At 40.6% G+C, this 24,359-nt stretch overlaps 1 protein-coding gene across 12 annotated transcripts in view; it reads left to right on the top strand.

Annotated features, from left to right (window-relative positions):
- Nucleotides 1-24,359, top strand: part of FGGY (FGGY carbohydrate kinase domain containing) — a 497,520-nt gene that overhangs the window by 348,878 nt on the left and 124,283 nt on the right. For all 12 annotated transcript variants that reach the window (XM_040232739.1, XM_040232740.1, XM_040232734.1 and 9 more), the window contains one exon: nt 14,648-14,709. In XM_040232739.1, the coding sequence (XP_040088673.1) occupies nt 14,648-14,709 (62 nt within the window). The remainder of the gene's footprint in view (nt 1-14,647; nt 14,710-24,359) is intronic.

Genomic DNA, 24,359 nt, shown 5'->3' with positions numbered 1-24,359 from the left:
GCCTCATTGAAGTGACATCTAACAAATATGGTTTGGAAGGGAGTTAGCCATTTGGTGGGTTCAGTCCCTGGGTTGGGAAAATACCCTGGAGAAGGGAAAGGCTACTCACTCCAGTATTCTGGCCTAGAGAATTCCATGGACTGTATAGTCCATGGGGTCACAAAGAGTCGGACACAACTGAGTGACTTTCACTTTCACTTAGCCATTTGGAAACCTGGGAGAAGAACATATCAGGCCAAGGGAAAACCAGTGCAAAGATCCTGAGGAGGTTGCTTACCTGGAATAATATAGGAATAGCAAGAAGGCCACAGGAATGGAGCAGAGTGAACTGGAATGAGAATTGTAGAGAATACAGTCAGAGATGTAATGGAGGCTGTATTTTGGCCACTGTAAGGATTTTGGCTTTTACTTTGTAAAATGGGAAGTCATTGAAGAATGATGAAAACAAGAGATGTGCTATGACTTAGGTTTAAAATATCATTCTGGCTGCCGCCTGCTATGTTGGGAATAAACTGTGGATGGGAGTAGGGGAAGTAGAAGCAGGAAGACCAGAAAGAAGCTCTTGGAGTAGGCCAAATGAGATGTGAGAATGATGGCCATGGGCTTAGTGAAAAGCGCCCAGATTTGGGATATGTTTTGAAGGTAGAAGCAAAAGTATTTCCTGCTGGATTGAATGTGAAGTGTGAAGAAAAGAGAAAGGAGAGGGGTTTTGAAGGATAACGTTTCTAATAATGGAGACAGTGGATTAAGTATCAAGGAGGTAGAGGGCAGAAGGAGTCAAGGATTAGTCCGTTTTCTGACTATAGTAACTGATAAACTCACTACGATCCTCCGTTGTTTGTCTTCATCTTAGTAAAGTACACCATCATTTATTTCCTTATTAAAGCCAGAAAATTAGGATTTGTGCTTTCCTCTGTCTTTTCCCTCTCTGCCCACGTCCAATTCATCAGAAAACCTTCTTGTTTCTAACTCCAAAATGTATATCACCAATCTGGCTGTTTTTCTTTACCTTCACTCCCAGCACCACTGGCCAAACCACCGTTGTCTGAGTTCTGGACCATGTAAGGCACATCGTTTGTACACAGCATGTAATTAGGTCTTGCTTTCCTGTCTTGTTTTATAGCCTCTGGTTTTCCTTGGAGTGTTTAAGCTATCAGCATTTAATGTAAAGATGGATATACTCAGATTTAGCCTTCCATTTTACTCTGCTTTCTGTGGTCACTTTTGTCTTTTGTTCTCTCTATCTCTCATTTTTGTCCTTTATTAGACTGAATATTTTCCAGTTTTGAAGGTTTCATTTTTCTACTGGTTTGTAGGCATTTTTCCATTCTTTTTAAATGCCTTTTTTTAGGAATTATAGTAAACATTCTAAACTTTTCAGTCTACTTAGACTGCATACTGTATAACTCCGTGTAAAATTCAAAAAGCATTCAGCTCTATAGTTCCATTTACTAGTTGCCCCAGCTCTTTATGTTGTAGTTGTGTGGTATCTACAAAGCTGTACACTCAACAGAACTGTAGTTGTTGTACTGTTCACGTTAACCCAGTCTGCTTGGAATGCCATAACAAAATGCACAGACTCGGTGGCTTAAACAGTAGACATTTACTTTCTTACACTTCTGTATCAAGGTGCTCTTTATGCTGGCAAGTTTGGCTTCTGTTAAGAACTCTCTTACTGGCCTGCAGACGGCTGTATTTTCACTGTATCCCTCATATGGCCTTTGCTAGATCTATGACACAGATAGCAAGCCCTGGTGTCCCTCTCCCTCTTCTTATAAGGAAAACAATACTATTAGATTAGGGCCCCACCCTTATGACCTCATTTAACTTTAATTACCTCCATGTCTCCATCTCTAAATACAGTCTTATTGGGGGTTGGGCTTCAACATCTGAATTTTTAAAGGATACCATTTAGTCCATAACAGTCAGATGTATTTCAAAGAAATTCTGAGAAACAAAACATAATCTTTTGTGTTTACCTACATAGTTACAATTTCCATCATTTTTTTTTAAATTTCTTTATGAAAAAATTAAGCTTCCATCTGTATTTCCCTTCACTCTGAAGAACTCTCTTTAGCATTGCTTTGGTTCTTACAGGTCTACTGCTGAAACAACCAAAAAAATACCTTCCTGGTTTTCTTCTTTTTTCTTCCTTTCACCAGTTAAATATGTCAATATATTGCATTCTGGCACCATTGTTTCTTATGAGAAGTCAACCATCATGTATTTTGTTCTTCCCCTTCATACAGTATATCCTTTTTCTCTAGCTACTTTTAAGATTTCTCTCCTGATCTTGGTTTTTATGATGGTGTGCACATGTGTGGGGTTTGAGGAATTTATCCTTCTCCAAGATTTGCTGTACTTCTTGAATGTGTAAATTGCTGTCTTTTACCATGGGCTGGAAGAAGCACAAGCTGGAATCAAGATTGCAGAGAGAAATATCAATAACCTCAGATATGCAGATGACACCACTCTTATGGCAGAAAGTGAAGAGGAACTAAAAAGCCTCTTGATGAAAGTGAAAGAGGAGAGTGAAAAAGTTGGCTTAAAGCTCAACATTCAGAAAATGAAGATCATGGCATCCGGTCCCATCACTTCATGGGAAATAGATGGGAAAACAGTGGAAACAGTGTCAGACTTTATTTTTTGGGCTCCAAAATCACTGCAGATGGTGATTGCAGCCATGAAATTAAAAGACGCTTACTCTTTGGAAGAAGTTATGACCAACGTAGACAGCATATTCAAAAGCAGAGACATTACTTTGCCAGCAAAGGTCTGTCTAGTCAAGCCTATGGTTTTGCCAGTAGTCATGTATTGATGTGAGAGTTGAACTGTGAAGAAAGATGCTGCTGCTCCTGCTGCTAAGTTGCTTCAGTCGTATGTGACCCCATAGACAGCAGCCAACCAGGCTCCCCCGTCCCTGGGATTCTCCAGGCAAGATCACTGGAGTGGGTTGCCATTTCCTTCTCCAATGCATGAAAGTGAAAAGTGAAAGTGAAGTCACTCAGTTGTGTCTCACTCCTAGCGACCCCAGGGACTGCAGCCTACCAGGCTCCTCTGTCCATGGGATTTGCCAGGCAAGAGCACTGGAGTGGGTTGCCATTGCCTTCTCCGGTGAAGAAAGATGAGTGCCGAAGAATTGATGCTTTTGAACTGTGGTGTTGGAGAAGACTCTTGAGAGTCCCTTGGACTGCAAGGAGATCCAACCAGTCCATTCTAAAGGAGATCAGTCCTGGGATTTCTTTGTAAGGAATGATGCTAAAACTGAAACTCCAGTACTTTGGCCACCTCATGCGAAGAGTTGACTCATTGGAAAAGACTCTGATGCTGGGAGGGATTGGGGGCAGGAGGAGAAGGGGACAACAGGGCATGAGATGGCTGGATGGCATCACTGACTCGATGGACATGAGTTTGAGTGAACTCCGGGAGTTGGTGATGGACAGGGAGGCCTGGTGTGCTGCAATTCATGGGGTCGCAAAGAGTCAAACACGACTGAGCAACTGAACTGAACCAAGTTTGAGAAATCTTTAGCATTTACATATTTACATAACTTTTCTACTATGACTCCATTATGCATATTGAAGACCTTTGGCTATTGTCTCATAGCCCCACTTGAGGGATTCTGTGGTTTTTCCCTCCCTCCAGTTTTTCTCTCTGTCTTTCTCTTTTTCTCTCTCAATTAGACACTCTCTATTGGTCTTTTATCAAGTTCATTGTCTCTTCTGTCTGCAATTTCCAATCAGCTATCAGGCCCATCTGCTAAATATTTATTTCAGGTATTATATTTATCAATATTAGAATTTCTACTTTTTGTTATAATTGTTTCCATTTCTTTGCCATTTCCTATCTGTTTGCTAGTTATGAGAATGTTATCCTTTTATATCCTTGAGCATTGTTAAACTCCTGGCTTTAAAATTCTTGCCTTTTAGTTTTAACATCTATGTTATCTCAGGGCTATTGTCCATTAAATGGCCTTTCTCTTAAGTAAGGATTACATTTTCCTGTTTCTTCATGTGTCTAGTAATTTTGACTCATATTTTGAATTTTTTAATTGATGTAATATAGTGACACTGGCTTATACTTGTTTCTCTGAAGAGTACTTTTTTTAAGCAAGTAATTTAATGACTGAATGCAAACTCCAAGTTTTTTCTCTCTTATAATGGGCACCTACTGAAATCTTTGTTGAGTTCTTTAAGCCTTAGCTAGGCTGCATATTATGTAATTCATAGATCATCCAGAGACCAAGGTAACATTTATAATCATAGTGTTGAACTCCCTTTTAATGTCTGTCTCCTTTCTGATATCTCCCTTATCTCTTACTTTCTAGTTGTTATGGTTACCTTGAGCTCTAACCTCTCATTTCTTAGCTAGGAAGACTGCATATTTCTATCTGATTATTAGCTGTCCTGTATGGCACGGATTGAGGTCTCCTCTCTGGCAAAAATCTGTAAAATCAAGAAACACATATAATGCTGTTTTTTCCTCCCATGTGTCTATTCCTCTTCAGTTTCTACCTGGTTTGGTAACTTTCTAATATCTTCAGAGAATCATTTAATGTAATTTGATAAGCATTTATAATTGTCATATTGTTATTTATAATTGTTTGCATAATATGAGCTATCTAGTCAACTTAAGAAGTAGAACTCCTAAATGATTTCTTTTAAAGCAAACAAGATTACATCTCTTTCCTGATTAAAACCCTTCTGTGGGCCATCTGCATGTCATCTGTATGGTCTTCTTTGGAAAAATGCCTATTTAGATCTTCTGCCCATTTTTTGCTGGAGTTGTTTATTTATATTGGGTTGTATGGGCTGTTTGTATAATTTAGATACAATCCCTTGTTGGTCTCATCATTTGCAAATATTTTTTCCCATTCTATAAATTGTCTCTTCATTTTGTTGATGGTTTCCTTTGCTGTGCAGAAGCTTTTCAGTTTGATTGGGTCCTATTATTTAGTTTTGCTTTAATTTATTGTGCCTTGAGAGACTGATCTAAGAAAATATATTGCTACAATTTATTTCAAAGAATACCTATGTTCTCTTCGAGAATTTTTATGGTGTCATGTCTTACATTTAGGTTTTTAGACCATTTCAAGTTTATTTTTGTTTATGGTGTGGGGGAGTGGTCTAATTTCATTGTGGTCAGAATGGCTATCTTAAAAAAATCTACAAATAATAAATCATAGAAGGGGTATGGAGAAAAGGGAAGTCTCCTACAATGTTGGTGAGAGTGTAACTTGGTGCAGCCACTATGGAAAACAATATGGAAGTTTCTTAAAAAGCTAAAGATAGAGCTACCATGTGAAAAGAAAAAGAAAATTCTAATTCGGAAAGATACATGGACCCCAGTGCTCATAATACCACTACTTATAATAGCTAAGACATGAAAGTGAAAGCAAAAGTGAAGTCGCTCAGTCGTGTCTGACTCTTTGCGACCCCATGGACTGTAGCCTACCAGGCTCCTCCATCCATGGGATTTTCCAGGCAGGAATATTGTAGTGGGTTGCCATTTCCTTCTCCAGGAGATCTTCCCAAGCCAGGGATTGAACCTGGGTCTGCCCCGTTGTAGGCAGACGCTTTACCGTCCAGAACCACCCAAATGCCCATCAACAGATGATTGGATTAAGAAGATGTGGTATGTATTTACAATGGAATATTACTCAGCTATAAATATAATGAAATACCACCATTTGTAGCAATATGGAGGAACCTAGAAAATATTATACTAAGTGAAGTAAGTCAGAAGACAAAAACAAATACTATATCATGTCACTTCTATGTAGAATCTAAAAAAATAACACAGATGAATCTATATACAAAATAGAAACAGACTCACAGATATAGAAGACAAATTTATTGCTAGCAAGGTAGGGAGAGGATAAATTAGCAATATGGGATTAACAGATAAAAACTACTATATAAAATAGATAAGCAGCAAAGATACACTGTACAGTACAGGATACTATATCCAATGTCATATAATAAATTGATAGTAATAGTGTTAGTTGCTCAGTCCTGTCTGACTCTTAGACCCCCACAGACTAAAGCCCGCCAGGCTCCTCTGTCCATGGGATTCTCCAGACAACAATACTGAAGTGGGTTGCCATTCCCTTTTCCAGAGGATCTTCCCAACTCAGGGATCAAACCCAGGTCTCCTACATTGCAGGCAGATTCTTTACCATCTAAGCTACAGGGAAGTCCTGTATATATAATAACCTATGGTGGGATATAACTAGAAAAAATAACAATCACTTTACTATATACCTGACACTAACACAATACTGTAAATCAGTTATACTTCAATTGAAAAGAAAAAGAGCCTTCTATGTCCTCTGATTGTACTTAGAGTAAAAGATGGCCTGCTTGATCTGCCCCACTTCCTACCTCTTTATCTTCATTTCATACAACTTTTCTGCTTCTTTGCTCTTTTGGACACCTATCAATTCCTAGGACACATGAAGCTCTTTCCTGCAATAGAATCTTTGTATTTGTCATTCTCTCTACTGGGAATTATTGGTTCTTATTTTTTGTTCATATCTTTGCTCAAATTTCACCTTCAGATCTCTCCATCTTTACTGAATCCTCTATCTGAAATCAGTGTTCCTTTTTTTTTTCTCTCTCTCTCTCTTTAATTTTTGACCTGTCTGCACAGCTTGCAGGGTCTTAGTTCCCCAACCAGGAATTGAACCTGGGGCCACAGCAGTGAAAGCGCCAAGTCCTAACGCTGAACCACCAGGGAACTCCCCAAACCATTGTTTTTATTACAGTGATTTATCTATTTCCTTCAAAGAACTAATCACAGTCTTTAATTATTATATATATTTGTTGACTCTATATCTCAACAGAATATAATCTCCATGTGAAAAAGAAAATCTGCATGTGAACAGAAAGAATCCCCTGTGCTTACTGACTATGACCAAAACAGAGTGGGTGTGTGTGTGTTTGGGGGTGTGTGTGTGTGTGTGTGTGTGAGTCACTCAGTCATGCCCAACTCTTTGCGACCCCATGGGGTGTAGCCCATCAGGGTCCTCCATCCATGAGATTTTTCCAGGCAAGAATCCTGGAGTGGGTTGCCATTTCCTTCTCTAGAAGATCTTCCTGACCCCAGGATCAAACTCGAGTTTCTTGCATTGCAGGCAGACTTTTTACCGTATGAGTCACAAGGGAAACCCTAATATTCATTGCATCTATAAAAAACCTTATCAGTTCAGTTCAGTTCAGTCACTCAGTCGTGTCTGACTCTTTGCAACCCCATGAAACACAGCACACCAGACCTCCCTGTCCATCACCAACACCCGGAGTCCACCCAAACCCATGTCCATTGTGTCGGTGATACCATCCAACCATCTCATCCTCTGTCGTCCCCTTCTCCTCCTGCCCTCAATCTTTCTCAGCATCAGGGTCTTTTCAAACGAGTCAGCTCTTCGCATCAGGTGGCCAAAGTATTGGAGTTTCAGCTTCAACCTCAGTCCTTCCAATGAACACCCAGGACTGATTTCCTTTAGTATGGACTGGTCGGATCTCCTTGCAGTCCAAGGGACTCTCAAGAGTCTTCTCCAACACCACAGTTCAAAAGCATCAATATTTCGGCACTCAGCTTTCTTTATAGTCCAACTCTCACATCCATACATGACCACTGGAAAAACCATAGCCTTGACTAGACAGACCTTTGTTGGCAAAGTAATGTCTCTGCTTTTGAATATGCTATCTAGGTTGGTCATAACTTTCCTTCCAAGGAGCAAGTGTCTTTTAATTTCATGGCTGAAGTCACCATCTGCAGTGATTTTGGAGCCCAGAAAAATTGTTTCCCCATCTGTTTGCCATGAAGTGATGGGACCTGATGCCATGATCTTAGTTTTCTGAATGTTGAGCTTTAAGCTCAACATTTTTTACTCTCCTCCTTCACTTTCATCAAGAGGCTCTTTAGTTCTTCTTCACTTTCTGCCATAAGGGTGGTGTCATCTGCATATCTGCGGTTGTTAATGTTTCTCCCAGCAATCTTGATTCCAGCTTGTGCTTCCTCCAGCCTAGCGTTTCTCATGATGTATTCTGCATATAAGTTAAATAAGCAGGGTGACAATATACAACCTTGACATACTCCTTTCCCTATTTGGAACCAGTCTGTTGTTACATGTCCAGGCTAGACTATATTCAAATATTGGGATGCCCATTTATATTTTCTTTCAGGAATGTTTGTTGTTCCCAGGAACTGTTCAGTGTTGAAACTCACAATCAATTTTTAAAGTGGGATTTCTTCTTTCATTAGATTTTCATGAGAATTTCAAAGCTGGGAAAAATCAGGCAACACATTTTTGCTTTGAGCTAATATTAGTTAAACAAAGAGTTGAAATAGTGGACTTTCTTGATGACTCAGTGGTAGAGTCCATTTGTGAATTTTGAAAACATGGGTCCCAGATCAGACATCCCTGATCTGGGAAGATCTCACAGGCCACAGAGCAACTAAGCCTGTGTGCCACAGCTTTTGATTGACCCTGGGCTCTAGAGCCCAGGAGCCCCAGCTAGTGAAGCCCACAAGCCCCAGAGCCCCCTCTTCACAACAAGAAAAGGCTCCGTAGTTAGAAGCCCTCCCGCTGCAGCTAGTGAGTAGCCTCTGCTCGCCACAGGTAGACAAAGTTCCACACAGCAGTGAAGACCTAGCACAGTCAAAACTAAATAAGTAAATAAAGAAAGAAATAACCTTTTCCAAAAAGGGTTGAAATAGCTTAGATGAAAAAGTGACATTACAGGTAAATACAAATGGAAAAAAGACAGTTGTCCCAAGTGATGACCTGAGCCTAATTGATTCCTATCTGTAAAGAAGGAAAAAGACAGTCTCAAGATTAATACATAAAGCTGTTTTTAATAGAGAAAAGCCCATCATGCAATAAGACAGCTTTGACTTAGCAAAAACAATTATGGAACCTAAAATTCTTACATTAAAAATTTTTCTTTTGCTTGCCTATAAACTCTTCGCCAACAGTTTTGATATCTCAAATGGTGCAGTTCTCTGTAATTTTACAAGCTCTTGCCTACTTGTCATATTAACTTATTAAATGTTTTAGAGAGAAAATTAGAAATGGTCTTGTCCAAGGTCATGCCCTGAGCCAGAGCAGAGCTCAGATCTCAAGAGTCCTTGACTGTGCTCACTCTGCCGTCAAAAACTGCAATGCTTAAAGTCAGACAGATAGCATAAATGAACAAACAGACCAGGCAAAGAGATATTTTTTACTTCTCCAGAGCAGTTTCTCTTTTCAGCTGACAGTACTCTTGGGCTGAATTCCATTTTCCCTCCTTTGACTGAGAGATGGGCATAGAGAAATAAATCTCTATTCCGAGTAAAGCATTAGTGCCATCATGATGATAAATTGAGTGGTGGCGCCTCTCACAAAGTGGAGGGTGCAGGCCTGTCTGAGGGGATCAGTCCCCACTCAGCTCCAGCTGACTCTTACCATGGGGAATCTGGGTGACCCAGTGTTTTATATTCACCACTTCTTCAAGAGAAACCAAAATCTGGACTGAATGCGACATCTCTCAATTTTAAAACGTTGGCTCATTTTTAAAAACATTATATATCCCAAATAAAGTACATCTGTGGGCCAGATGCCACCTCATACTACACATGTATGATCTCTGTTTTCTATTGTATTGCATGTCTATTTCTCCTATATTCCACCTTTATAAGGAAATGCAAAAAAGAAACAAAAATTCTACTTGTGTATTGTAAGATGGCGTTTTTCCTCTTGATCCTGCCCTGAAAGCCATCCTGAAGATGTGACTCCAGTGACCCAGCCAGTGTAAGCTTCCTGCCTCTCCAAATAGTTCGTGGTCTTTTCTGCCTACTCCTGCAGCTGCCAGCTCTCAGAGCAGAAATCTGAGAAGATGGAAGAAACAAGAAAAGACTCATAGAGTTAGGGTAGTTCTGTCTATATATCTCTATGGCAACCACTTGGCAAATATAGTTATTGTGGTAAAACTGGTTATTTCATTGGGAAACAAATAACCACTAATGGGGCTCTGTGATCTTCTATACTGTGCTAAATGCTAGAGAATAGAACATATGTCAAAAGATCAACCCTTGGAACAGGCACTCCAGACTTTTGAAATGAGTGCTCAGTTATTTGACAAACTGGCTCCTTGTTTATTAATCAGGGTGGACCTTTACCATCAGATGCTGTGGAAAAACGAACCGCAGCTGACTTTTTAAATCCTGTTCTTCCAGCCATTTTTACTGTTTGGGTGGTACTTCCTTCTTTTTAATAATAGGTGTTATGATCTGAAAACCATCTCTATATCACTCACCACAACCTTCCCTACAAAGCTAATTTTACTATCCACATTCTAGAGGTCCAAGAGAAGAGGCTCTATGAGGTCAAGTAACTTAGATAGCAGAGGATATAAGTATAGACCATGAGTTTGAACCTAAGCCTTTTCCCGAGGCCCATGTTTCAGGTGCTGTTTTAAAATATAGATTTTATTGTTATTTAGGTATGATGAAGCCCGCACTGTGTGCGTGCGCATGCTCAATCGCTTCAGTTGGTCTTTGCAACTATGTAGTAGCTGGCCAGTTTCCTCTGCTCATGGGATTCTCCATGCAAGAATCCTGGAGTGGGTTGCCATGCCCTCCTCCAGGAGATCTTCCCATCCCAGGGATCGAACCCGCATCTCTTATGTCTCCTGCAGGTGGGTTCTTTTCCACTAGTACCACCTGGAAAGCCCCGGAAGCCCACAGATCAGGAGACAATTACCATTAAAAGGTAACTTGTTATTCCCGGTTCTCAGAAAGACAGGGCTGGCCGCACCATGCAGGGCCATACAGGAAGTGCTAGGGTTGTCCCGAGTTGTCTGGTTCCTGACTCTGGGGTGATTACAGCAGGAACATAGTGGCCCATAGAGGGGTTGGTGAGGAGGTGGGCTCTGGGTCAGTTACTTTGCATATGAAAGACAATGCTCACAGGCCAGTGAGTCCTTCACTATCCCTGGGAATTGGCTAACTGTGGAAGGATCGTCTCTCCAGGGTTACCAGGGCCCCAGATCCCAAAGCATCATAAATACAGAAAATAAAAAGACGTGATTACAGTGACCACATTTCCTTTACTTAGACCCAAAAGTCCAAAGCATCTTTTCACTCTGATTTTCTTATATTCTGTAACGATTCAGTCACTAAGTTTGGTGGCTCAGACAGCAAAGCGTCTGCCTGCAATGTGGGAGACCTGAGTTCGATCCCTGGGTCGGGAAGATTACCTGGAGAAGGAAATGACAACCCACTCTAATACTCTTGCCTAGAAAATCCCATGGACAGAGGAGCCTGATAGGCTACAGTCCATGGGGTTGCAAAGCAACATGACTAAGCAACTTCACTTTCTTTCGAGTTTGTTTTATTTCCTTCAAAATGTATCTCATTCATCCATTCGAGATGCCAGGCATTATGGTAGGCACTGAAGAATGGGAAATTACAAGGCTTTTGATTTGAAAGTGCTCAGAGGGTAAGGTAAGAGATAGACATATAAACTAATAATTGAGAAGAACTTGATTAACTTGATAAATGCTACAATAGAGCAAAGGCAGGGGGTGTTCATGCCTTGTATTCCCAACGTCAGCCTCTGAATCCTGTCTGTGTTTCCTGCCCTGTTGTGCCTACCCTGCTAGGTTAATTTTCCTTAACTTGTCATTATTTTGCTTCACGAATCAAAACGATTTCCTACAGCCTATAATTCAGTAAAACTATAGTCACTTATCTGACTTTTAAGAACCACTGGCAGTCCACACCCTCCTCATGTCCCCGTATTTTTAGCACTTCATTTCTTCTCTAATTTAGTATACAGTTACTCTCTGACCATGTGTGCCCCACACAAACAGATACAAATATAAAAGGTGGTAAGTGTTCCCAAGAAGCACATAGTATTCTGTGAGCATGTGGTTCATTATGGTTCATACGCCCCACGTTTATTCACTGGATCCTTACTGAGCATCTACAATTGCCAGTCTCAAGGCTAGCCCAGTCTCCTGCTGTCTGTACCAGATTTTCTTTCCATCTTCATATCTCTGCTCATCACAGCCTACTTTCTGGCATCCCTTGCCTGCAACCCTTTATTCCTCCAAACTGCTTGTTCTTTACTTCTTGCCTTTTGCTACTGTGCATTATACGTGTTTCTTTTTTCTACTCTATCCCAGAACCTAGTCATAGTACCTGGTGAGGTAGGCACTTGGCAAATACCAAATAACTGCATTCATGCACGTGGTTCACATGCTAGGTTCTGTGCTTCCTCTGAGAAGCTCATCTAAATCCCCTTTCTCTGACCTCCTAAAGCACTTCCCCTAGAAATTAGCATCAAATCAAGTAATGGCTTTAATTATCCATTATTGATGCCCACTTCTCCAAGCAAGAACACTGGAGCGGGTTGCCATTTCCTTCTTCAATGCATGAAAGTGAAAAGTGAAAGTGAAGTCGCTCAGTCGTGTCCAACTCTTCAAGATCCCATGGACTGCAGCCTACCAGGCTCCTCCGTCCTCGGAATTTTCCAGGCAAGAGTACTGGAGTGGGGTGCCATTGAATGTTCCTACTAGATGCAAACTCTTTAAGACTCAGATTATGCCTCATTACAGTAACCGAAAATTGAACCTTCAGGAAGTAAACATTCAAAACCAGAATGACTTTCTTTCCATTGAAATGACCAATTGCTTTGGTGTTATTTTAAAACATTTTTGCAGCTCTACACAAATGAAATTTAACACCTTATACCTAGAAGTTCAGGAGACAATGTGACATAGTGCTGAAGACTGGAGACTTTGAATAGAGACCTAGATTTGAAACCTGGGAGAAGGCGATGGCACCCCACTCCAGTACTCCTGCCTGGAGAGTCCCATGGGCGGAGGAGCCTGGTGGGCTGCAGTCCATGGGGTCACGAAGAGTTGGACACAACTGAGCGACTTCACTTTTTACTTTCATGCATTGGAGAAGGAAATGGCAACCCACTCCAGTGTTCTTGCCTGGAGAATCCCAGGTACGGCGGAGCCTGGTGGGCTGCCATCTATGGGGTCGCACAGAGTCGGACACGACTGAAGCAACTCAGCAGCAGCAGCAGCAGGTTTGAAACCTAAATCTGCCACTTATTCCCTATGACCCTAGGCAAGTTACTTAATCTCTTCTAGTTTTTTCACCTCCATGGTGAATAATAGTATCTTCTTCACAGAAGTGTTGTAAGGATAAATGAGATAATGTATGTAAAATGCTTAGCTTAGTATTGGTATATAGTAAATGAGTCAATAAATTTTAGGTGATATCATTTATACTGTTGCTGGCATTATGGTAAGCACACTCTGTGTCCTAGAAACTCTGTTTTAAAAGGATACTAGGATGGGGAAAGGGGGAAAGGAGCTTACTGAGGCTCAGAGCAGTAAAATAACTTGCACAAAGTCACACAGCTAGTTCCTATCAGAGCTAGAACCCCAGACCCAGCCTAGGCAAGTCCAGAATAAAGCTGCTTTCTCTTTACACAGTCCTGACTCTCTGGAGGCATGCTCACAGAGACTTCCTCCATGAGGCCACAGTAACTGGTCTGTTCATAGTTTGAATGAAAATAAATAGGTCAGAATGGTTGTTTTGGAGACTCATGTAAACACTGAAAAAATACACAGATTAGGTTCAGGAACTCAAGCTGGGTGTTGGGTGTGTTTTAGAAAGCAAAGTCACAGCATGGGGAAACACATCCCTTCCTGATACTTGAGTGAAGTCACTCAGTCGTGTCCGACTCTTTGCGACCCCATGGACGGTAGCCTACCAGGCTCCTCTTTCCATAGGATTTTCCAGGCAAGAGTACTGGAGTGGGTTGCCATTTCCTTCTCCAGATCTTCCCAACCCAGGGATCGAACCCAGGTCTCCCACATTGTAGGCAGACGCTTTACCATCTGAGCCACCAGGGGAGAGCCCTCCTGATACTCAGCACATATTATTTTGTTTAGAGCCACCAAGTGGATTAAGGAATAAATCCTAGGCATGGAATTTCAAATGAGAAGACCATTGTTCACAGAGCTTAAACATTTCGGTCCTTGGAAAGCTCTGCCCCACTTTCCCACAGGATAACTTCTCACTCCTGACAGCTCTGGGGCAACTCTTTGGTGCTTTTTAAAATTTGGACTCCCTCCTCACAGTCTCTCACTCAGCTTTTCCATTAGTAAGATGCAGAGAATAATTCAAGGTCTGGCATTGCCCTGGGGTGATAGCATGGGATAACAGGAGGAGGGGGAGATAATGTAACCCAGGGGTCAGTGTTTTTAATAGCCAGGTCCCCCTCCCCAATCCCAAACACTTACCCTGAGTTACTTGAGTTATACCTCCTTCTCACACCTCTGTCAAACCTCACTCCTAGATCTGATACTACCTGCTGCCACCGGTTCAGCCGTGGGAGTTTCATTTCCTACTGTTCTTCTCTTTAAACTTCTTTGTTTTATAAATCCAAGAAGCCAGCAGTTCGTTAAACAAAGCTAGATTTCTGAAAGAGCTGAGACACTCTTGCTGAGTTAGCTTTTTAGCATTCTTGGCTCCTCTGTAGACAAGGAATTGAAAGAAACAGACATTTTAATATATCTTCTTCTGGCTTAAACATAAGCTAGAGAAGCTATAAAACTGACCTCTCTCTCTTGTTTTTCAGATAGACCACATGGTGCAGGGCCATGCTGCCTTCCCTGAACTACAAGCCAAGGCCACAGCCAGGTAACGGCTCTCTCTGTTCCCTACAACTTTCCACGCCCACCTGCACTGATGGTACTGACTTTAGGCGGCTGCACAATTTTCAGATTCTGTGAGCAATGAAAATGCCGGGCAGTTCTTGGTTATAAGACAGTCATCTGGATGATTCAGAACATAGATGTATTCATTTTCAAAACAGCCCACAAAAACTCACAAAGAATCTAGAGATCCCCAGAGAATATTCTAGTGACCATGGTTGAGATGCTCTGATGTAGAAGAGGGTGCACGGATTTTGGAGGCAGAACTTCTTGGATTCAAGTACAGTTTTTCTGCTTATTAACTGTGTGCCCTTGGGTAAGTTATTCGATTTCTCTAAGCCTGTCTTTTCATCTATGAAATAGGATAGTAACCAATAGGAGTGGTTTCTAGAATACATTGTTAAGGGAAGAAAGCAAAGTATAAAGGAGTTTTGCAGTATACTCTTTTTTATGTAGAAACAAGGTGATATAAGAAAATATATGTGTATCTAGTCATTTATGCAAAAGAAGTATAGGAAAGTTAAATCAGAAATGAATGAAGTTAGTAACTATAGGGGCGTGTGGGTAGGAATGCGAGGGAAGTAGTGGGGGAATGGAAACAGGGTGGTAGGAGGGAAGAGCACTCCTCTGGTGTGCCTTCTGATACAATTCTGACTCTTAGAATCATGATGACACTTCATGCCCCTCTGAAAATAAATAATAGGGGGATGGATGGATGGATACTTGGATAGATGTGTGTGATGGGGGTGAAATGCAAATAGTTAGAAAAAAAAGGAACCTATTGTATTAATAATAACATGATCATACTAACAGAGATTTGAAAAAGAAAAAAACTAACCTAAGTAACTCTTGAGAAAGAATATTTTGAGAGTATGCTGTATGGCTAAATATAGAAATAACTGTATAAATAATATACTGTTATTAATGAGTTTGGTTTTTTATAGTATCAGTCAGCTATTCTTAAAATCCTTTATGTATATACTATAGTTGAGCAGAAAAATAGATTTTTTTTTTTGCAGATGATGAGAGCCAGATTTCCCATAGACAAGAAAAGAAGGTTAGAATGAACAGTATAGTAATGGATGGAAATCAGAAGTATCAGTATCAACTTGTGGCTTTTTAGTTTATATATTGCTGGATCTCAGTAGAAATAAATATAGATACATATATTCATGTGTGAGTGGGTGTGACATATTTATTTGTTCTCTAGCGATCTCTGCTGAGATGGCTTAAAAGTAATGACACCTTCATAGCAATGTGTACACCTAGCACCCATGGTTGCCAAAAAGGAAAGTTGGGGAAGGATTCAATTAGGAGTTTGGTTAATAGATACAAACTACTATATATATATAAACAAGGTCCTATTCATAGCACAAGGAACTGCATTCAACATCCTGTAATAAGCCATAATGGAAAGGAATATGTGTATATGTGTAACTGAATCACTGTGCTGTATGCCTGAAACTAACACAACATTGTAAATCAACTGTAGTTCAAGTAAATAAATAAAATTAGTGAGTGAGAGTCTGATACAAAGCAGGGTATTCAAACAGGGGCTCTGTAACAGTGGAATGGGGAAAGAGATGGGAGGGAGATTCAAAAGGAAGGAGATATATGTATACCTAAGGCTGATTCATGTTGAGGTTTGACAGAAAACAACAAAAGTCTGTAAAGCCTTCAATAAAAAAAATAAAAATTTTTAAAAAGCAGGGTATTTACATAGTCCTATAGTATTTCACTGTAAGATACTTATTAAAATAAAAGAAAAATAGTGAAGAAAACTTCACAGTGGAGAAATTTGACAGGCAATACCTTATCCAAGTGATCAAGACCAACAGTACTGGCAATAAGACATCAGCATCGTGGACCTCATTTTATGATGCACTGAGAATACAACATCATTTTTGTAATGTTTAACCGAAAATGCATCATCTCAGTGTAAACATGAGGAAACATGCAAACCCAAATTGAGGCACATTCTACAAAATTATTAGCAAACATGCCTCAAAGATTATGAAATTTAAGGAATTACTAGAGAACTGTCCCAGATTCGAAGAGACTGAGATGCTACCGCATCTGGAAACAGTGTGTGATCATGGGTTGGTTTTGATCTTAGCCAGAAAAAGACCGTTAGTGGGGGAAAACTGTCAACATTCAAATAAGTATAGAGATTAGTAATACTATAGTATTTGTGTTAATTTCTTAGATGATGAATATAAGAGGAGTCTGCATACTGGTTTTGCAATTTTTCTGTGAATCTAAAATTATTTTGAAAAAAAGTTTGAAGAATAATTATCAAATTAATTTCACGATATTAATGCTAGTTGTTGGGCTTTTTAACAAAAGTAAGGTATTTTATAATATTATCAGAGGAGTTCCATCAGTGTAGCTAGTACCTGGCGAAAGGGAGAAAGTCTAAGGTGAAGGTTATTATCATAGATTCTGGAGCCAAATGCCTGTCTCAGCTTCAGCCTTTAGTAGCTTGTCACCCTCACAACTTATTTAACCTCATTGTGCCTTCATGTTTCACTCTACAGGAAAATAATAGTAAGCACCTCATTAGGCTGTTGAGAAAATTAAATGAATTTGAGTAGTGTCTGGGATACAATCGCAGTTGCTGAGCTGTAATAGGTATTCAGTCAATGATAGAGATAGTGATAAAAGGTGTTGCAGTCACTTGTATTAGACATTTCCTTTCCACCAAGGGACATGCAGTCATGGCAAGGCACACCTGCACAGAGCAGAAGGAAGTGCATACTGACTAGAATATAAATATTGTGTTATCAGGGTATAGAGGGGGTTTGGCCCTGACCAAGAGTCTCAGAAAGGCTTCATATGTTTTTCCCTTCTAGGAGTCTCTAGTACAAGGTCATTACCATTGTACTAGAGGGATCACACCACTTAACCAATACTTAGCATTTTAGTTGGCTCAGAGACCACATAACCTAGAGGAGGGATGCCTAACCTCAGATCATCAGTGAACCGCTAATTGTGTGCAGAGTTGTGTTGATTACATATTTATGTGTGTATTTATAGAAAGAGAGGCCATAGCTTTTATCAGATTCTCGAGGAGATCCAGCATTTATAAACCTTTAACCCACAGAAAAGAGCACAGATACAGAGTTCCAAGATCTGGCTTCAAATCCCAGCTCTCACATGCATAGTTGTGTGAACCTTAGTTTCCTTAACTGACGTGGGATAGTAGACAGGAGAGAGCCAGCTGTGGGTAGCTCCAAGAATTTGAGTATTTGGAAAGCCTTCATAAACTATACAATGACGATGACAACCACCACTACCATAACTTCTACTGCTGTTACAAATGATCATAAAAGAGGAGGATTTTTTTGGAGGGGATTGTTCTAGGGTTAAGCAGCAGATGGCCGTCATCCATCACCTGCCTGCCTTCTCAGGGAGTAGCAAGACCACTGGACTGGGAATCCGAGGTCTTGGCTTCTTGTACCGATTCTGCCATAAACCTCTTGATGACTCAGTTTCCTCACCCATAAAATTACAATAATACCACCCCGCTTAACTGGTTTTCCAAGTATTATGAGGATGAAAGTAGACCGTGGAAACGCCAGTCTCTGAAGACCTTAAAGCTCAACACAAACCTAAGGGATAGTTTAGACTTTGCCATGAAATACTCAAAATTTCCAGAACTTTCTTCTGTAGCTGAACCTCATGTAAGTAGTTTTGACTGAAAATAGGAAGAAAGAATTTATGGCTTAGCATGCAAACTCAGAGAAACCACAGCATAGGGTGGTCCAGAAGCATTAATTTATGGAATTCACTGTTAAAGTCAGGCTAGGTTTAAATCCCACATCTCTTCACGTGCCAGCTGACTTCAGCCCCCTTTCCAACTGCCTCTCTGTATTTTTCCTTCTCTTTAGAGCTAAGTTGCCCCAAAATATTGCGTGTACTCCTGGTCAGTTTCCTCACTCTTCCCTTGCCCACTCGAGTTTGAATTCTGTCATTATCAGCCCCTGAAACATTTACTATTCCAGTTTTCAGCAAACACAGGATGCCTTCCAGTCCCTTTCCTTGAGCTCCCAGCTGCGTGCGGCCCCCGTGATCACTCCTCTCTTTCCAATACTCTCTTCCCTTGATTGTCTAGAACATCGTCTTCACCCAGATTTGCTTCTGTATGTCTGACTTTTTCTTAATCTCCTTTTCAAGTTCATGATCCGCTTCTTGATCACTGACATCAGAGTTCATCACTGCTACATTCTTGGAGCTATTCTCTCTTTGTCGTCTTTTTCCATAACCCCATCTACATCCTTGGCTTCTTTTAATTCTATATTTTATCTCCAGCTCATATATTTAGTAGGCATTCAGTGTTGATTCTCTTCTCTTCTAGTTTCCTTATGTTATCTTGCAAAAGAAAATGTGTCTCTATTTATCAGATGTATAAATAGACTGTATCAGGACTATAGCACTCACTATACTTCAGATCTTAGAACCAAATAAGAATAGTTGTTATTATGTGAAGTTGGTTATTTGGAAGGTTATTTCCAAATCCCTTGGAATGAAAAGCTGTATTCCTCTTTTGGTGCGACTTGGGGCTCTCTGAAAACAGCAATGCAGGTCACCCCTATCTCAGAGCTTAGCATCAGCAAATCCTACTTGAAATCATAGAGACAAATGTTGATAAACAGACTTAGTATTTTATGCTCTCCATGTACTGTACTCCTAGCGTTCATCCTGAAGAGGACTATTTTATGAGCTTATGAAGTGAGTAAACAGTAACTAGATGTACCGATGCGTGTAAATGACAACCAGAGTCTCTTTCTATGTGGGGCCAAATATCCAGATATTTTACTGCTTTGCCAGAGATCACCTTCCATTGATTATAACTTCAGCTCTTTTGCTCTAGACTGCCTATTATTTTCTTACTTCTCTTAAAGACTCTTTACCAGTGTTTCAGATTGAGGTTATGGTGATGGCAGGATTTGGTGGGAAGATAATTATCCACAAGTAGTGGATTCAAGGTTGGCGGAAGAGCCAAGGTTAAAATTTGGGTCCTCTGACTGTCTGCTAAGTGTCTTATGAACACTTATGGTATAACAGTGAACAAAGAAATAAGTAAGTCCCTGTTTTCATGGAAATTATGGTCATGTGCATACATATACACATATGTATATACATATCTGCAGAGAGAGAAAGAACACAGACTCCAGGAACTGATCAGCATTCTAAAGAAAAATAGAGATGAGTAAGGAGACAGAGTGAGAGGTGTTGAGGTCATGGACGGGAGCTATTTCAGGTGGGGGAGCCATCCTTCATTAGGTTGTACTCAAAGAGGACTCTGAAAAAAGAGAGGGAACAAGCCATGATTATGCAAAGAAGATCCCTTTGGATGAAAGGAACAACAAGTCCCATGGCCTGGATGCAGAAGCCAGCTTGGCAAACTCGGTAGACATTGTAAAGGTCACAATGGCTGGACCAAAGTGGAAGAGAATGGGGGACAGATGAGAACTGAAATTTAGCCAAGGGCCAAACCATGTGGGTCATTGTAGAAAGCTATGAGACCACCGGACTTTATTAAAGACTTTTGTTTAAAAGGATGACTTTGGGAGCTCTATAGAGAATAAACTAGACCATTGGTGGGAAGAGGGGTCATTGGAATCCAGGGGTCCTGACCTCAGCAGGCTGATAATCTCCTGGAGGAGGAGGACTGGAGACAGAGAAGCCCAGCCCCATTCTGAGCTACTTTTGCAGCTCTCACTGCAGGCAGTGGTGTGATTTTGTTCACTTCCTGTCTTTCCGAGGTGCAAGGTTCCTGCTAATTCTCATCCTCTTGCTCAATCTGTGTTTCTTTTATCCCACCTCCCCTGGAGTTTTCTGTTATTCCTTTGAGGACAATCAGGTTTTTTAAATCTGATTTCTTCTTCAAACTGCTTTTGTTTCTGTGATTTCCATAATCCCACTGAGGGTCACTTTTAAAATGTACTGGTGTCCCCCATATGCCAAATCTCAGGGTGTATCTAAATCTTTCCATTAAAATCTGTATAAATTCCCCCTGGAGAAAGAAAGGCCAAGAAAGGCCAACATTTTTTAAGAATTTGCAATGTGCCTAACAATGTGCTTAGTGATAATTATATATATTATAATATATATAGATTTCATATATATATAAAATCTCATTTAATTCTAGATGAGGAAATGAGTACTACAGGGACTTCACTTGTAAACATTATCCTCACTGTCCATTCTTGTGTTTCCTTGGCATGTATGGATTCTTCAACCTTGGTCCCTCATTCCAACAACTGGGACCATCAGTCTATCAACAAGTATTTACTTAGGCTCCCCTGAGCTCTGGCAATCATAGAGCCAGGGTGATGATATTAACACCTTTTATCCCCTAGGATGTGCCAGGATAATCAGTAAATTCTTGATGTCTCGGATGATAAATGTTTTTTTAAATAGACATAAGCTGGATATTACAATGCCTTTCTTTGGCTTCTGTTCCTCAGGCAAGTATAAGAAACTGCTCTTTAGGGTGCTAAGAAGACTGAGGGCTATGCTGACTTAGGAAATCAATTCTTTAGTTTCTGCCTCTCAGCAGATTCACTGCAGCCCAACATCGTGCCTGGCACATGAGTGGAAGCAGGGGGGTGGATGTCACAAGATGATTATTCCTTTTCTCTGCCCTTTTCTGTGGGATACATCCATACTCCTGGAAGGCTGTTTCCATGTGACTGCAGAAATCTACTCTTCAGCAGCCCTGTGCTACAATGAGATGGAGAGCTTAAAAAATAACCTCTAATATTCCATGTGGGATCAATATTTATTCCCTCTACACTTCAGTAACTGTGTTGAACACCTGATGGGATGAGTAAGATGTGACTGTTTCCCAGGAGTTCAGATTCCAGAGATGGATACAGATAACATTGAGACAGTTATCATATAGTGGCAGAATGACCATTCATTTGATATATACTCTGGAGTGGTACTGTGTGCCAAGTTCTCTGCTAAATTCTGAATGTATACTGGTGATGGTCTGCCTTCATGAAGCTTAAAGTCCACAGGAGGCCACAGGCAGTTAATAAGTAAACAAACCCATGAATAAATATATGGTTACCAAGCCTGATATGAAAAAAACTGACAGAGTACAGTCATAGAATATCAGGGGAACCCCATTTAGATGAGGTGGTCAGGGAAACCCTAGCTGATGGGAACACAGTTAAGACAAGAAGGATAAAAATGAGATAACCATGTGAAGAACAGAAGGGAAAAACACCAAAGGTTACCAAATGGGAAAGGGGTGGGTTGGGGGGTGGTAAGGAGGGATATATAAGGAGTTTGGGATACCAGATACAAACTACTATGTATAAAATAGATAAACAATAAGGTTCTACTGTATAGCAGAGGGAACTATATTTTATACCTTATAATAAACTATAGAGAAAAATAATCTGAAAAAGAATATATATATATATCTAATACCCATACATATGTGTGTGTATATGCATATATGTGTATGTATATTTGTCTGTGTGTATGTGTATATGTGTGCTCAGTCACTTCAGTCATGTCTGTCTCTGTGTGACCCTATGGACTGTAGCCTGCCAGGCTCCTCTGTCCGTGGGATTTCCTAGGCAAGAATACTGGAGTGGGTTGCCATGCCCTCCTCCAAGGGATCTTCCCAACCCTAGGATCAAACCTGCATCTCCTGCATTGCAGGTGAATTCTTTACCTGCTGAGCCACTGGGGAAGCCCAAGTTATTTATAAATAAACTGAATCACTTTGCTGTATACCAAGAACTAACACAGCACTGTAAACCAACAATACTTCAATTAAAAATAAAAAGAGTCTTGAACAATGATTACCATAGGCAGGTAAAGGAGGCAAGAAAGAGAATTCTAGGAGAGAAGGAGAACAGGCAAACATTCAGAGATTAAGACCTGCATACTTTGAAAAATCTGAAGTAGTTTAGTGTCACTGGAGCATGATGTGTGCAGGAATGAGGAGAGAGGAGGAATGGAAAACATGTCTGTAGTATGGAACAGTGTGACGAGGACTAAATAAGGAAGAACATCTGTGTCAAACAAGGAAGCTTATGCTTTATCTTGAGGGCAATGGGAAGGAGCCACTAAAAGTTTTAGGTAGGTATGGAGTCATAATCAGAGTTGCGTTTTCAATGGACCACCCAGGAAGGAGTGCAGAAAACCCAGTTGGAGAGGGCAAAATTTCAAAAGGGGAGATAAGTTGAGGCCAAAGCTCTAATCTGGGCATTTAAGGAGGCATGCATAAAGAGTGGCAGTTGCACAAGAGAAAAGTATGCTGGTTAGAGGAATATTTAAAATAATAAATTGACAGATTCTGGTGAAAACTTAAATTTGGAAACTGAGGGAGAAAGAGAAGTCAAATATGATACCCACTCTGATTCTGCCCCTAAAATGGTTGAGCAGCCACTGAAGTGAGCTTGTTGTTGTTTAGTTGCTAAGTCTTGTCCAGCTCTTTTGTAACCCCATGGACTGTAGCCACCAGGCTCCTCTGTCCATGGGACTTCCCAGGCAAGAATACTGAAGTTGGTTGCCATTTCCTTCTCCAGGGGATCTTCCTTGCCTAGGGATCGAACTCATGTCTCCTATGTTGCAGGCAGATTCTTTACCACTGAGCCACCAGGGAAGTTAAGTGAGCTTGGCTTTGGTCAAACCAAGGAGCATAGAAGGAAGATTGAGTATGTCAGAAAAGACCATGTGTGTCCTAATAGGTATCTTTAGTTGAGGTCCCTTTGGGCTTCCAGGGGAAAGCATTTGATGGGTGCTTGACTATTTGACATGGAACTCGTCACAAAGAAAGAAGCTGGAGATAAGGGCATATATTTGGAAGTCTTCAGCACTAGATAGTTAACTGGAGCTGTGAAAGGAAGATGGAATCACCCAAGGGTAGAGAAAGAATGAGAAGAGGACCATGGACTGGACTCTGGGAGTCTTCATATACTTAGGGACAGAGGAGGAGAACCAGCTGGAGAGGAGATAGGAAACTAAAAGAGAGTTGTGGCCTGGAAATAAGGGGATAGAAACAAATGAGTAAGGAATGGTCATGCAGTACAAAATGCACAAGGCAGTTCAAGTGAAATAAAGGTAAATCATGGTCCATTGGAGATAGTAACAAAGAGGGGACTGATCTTTATGGTGGGACCAGTCTCAGTAGAACAGGGTGGGGTAAGGCAAAGGGGAAGTGCAAGCAGAATACCTTTTGCAGTGGGTCAAGAAGTAGGAACTAGAAAGAGTGTGGAAGCTTCTTTTCCAAGACTTTCTCTTTCTCCTAGAAAGGGCACAAATTCTTCAGGTACACCATGTGTTCTGATTTGGGATTTGAAAGGGTGGTAACCATACTTTAGGGTAGCCTGTGAATCCAAAGAATTAAATGATTTATGGAGAAGGAAAGGAGAGATTCCAGGGGTCCTGCCTGTCTGCATTGAAGATTGTGAGCCATAAAGTCTGAAAAAAAAAAAAAAATCTTCCCTGACTCTTATATTTTAAAAAAACTAGAAATGAATGTCCTGTGATAGAAACAAGAGGGAACTATTTATCGATCGTCTATCATTTTGTAGTACTCAGGACTCCATATCTAATCTTCCGAGCAGCCTATAAGGTAAAAGTATTGGCCCTGATGGCAAAAAAGTA

The sequence above is a fragment of the Oryx dammah genome, unplaced genomic scaffold (assembly GCF_014754425.2).
Source record: "Oryx dammah isolate SB20612 unplaced genomic scaffold, SCBI_Odam_1.1 HiC_scaffold_28, whole genome shotgun sequence".
In the NCBI taxonomy this organism is placed as follows: Eukaryota; Metazoa; Chordata; class Mammalia; order Artiodactyla; family Bovidae; genus Oryx; species Oryx dammah.
Note: the sequence above shows the minus strand (reverse complement) of the source record. Positions and strands in the feature narration are given on the sequence as shown.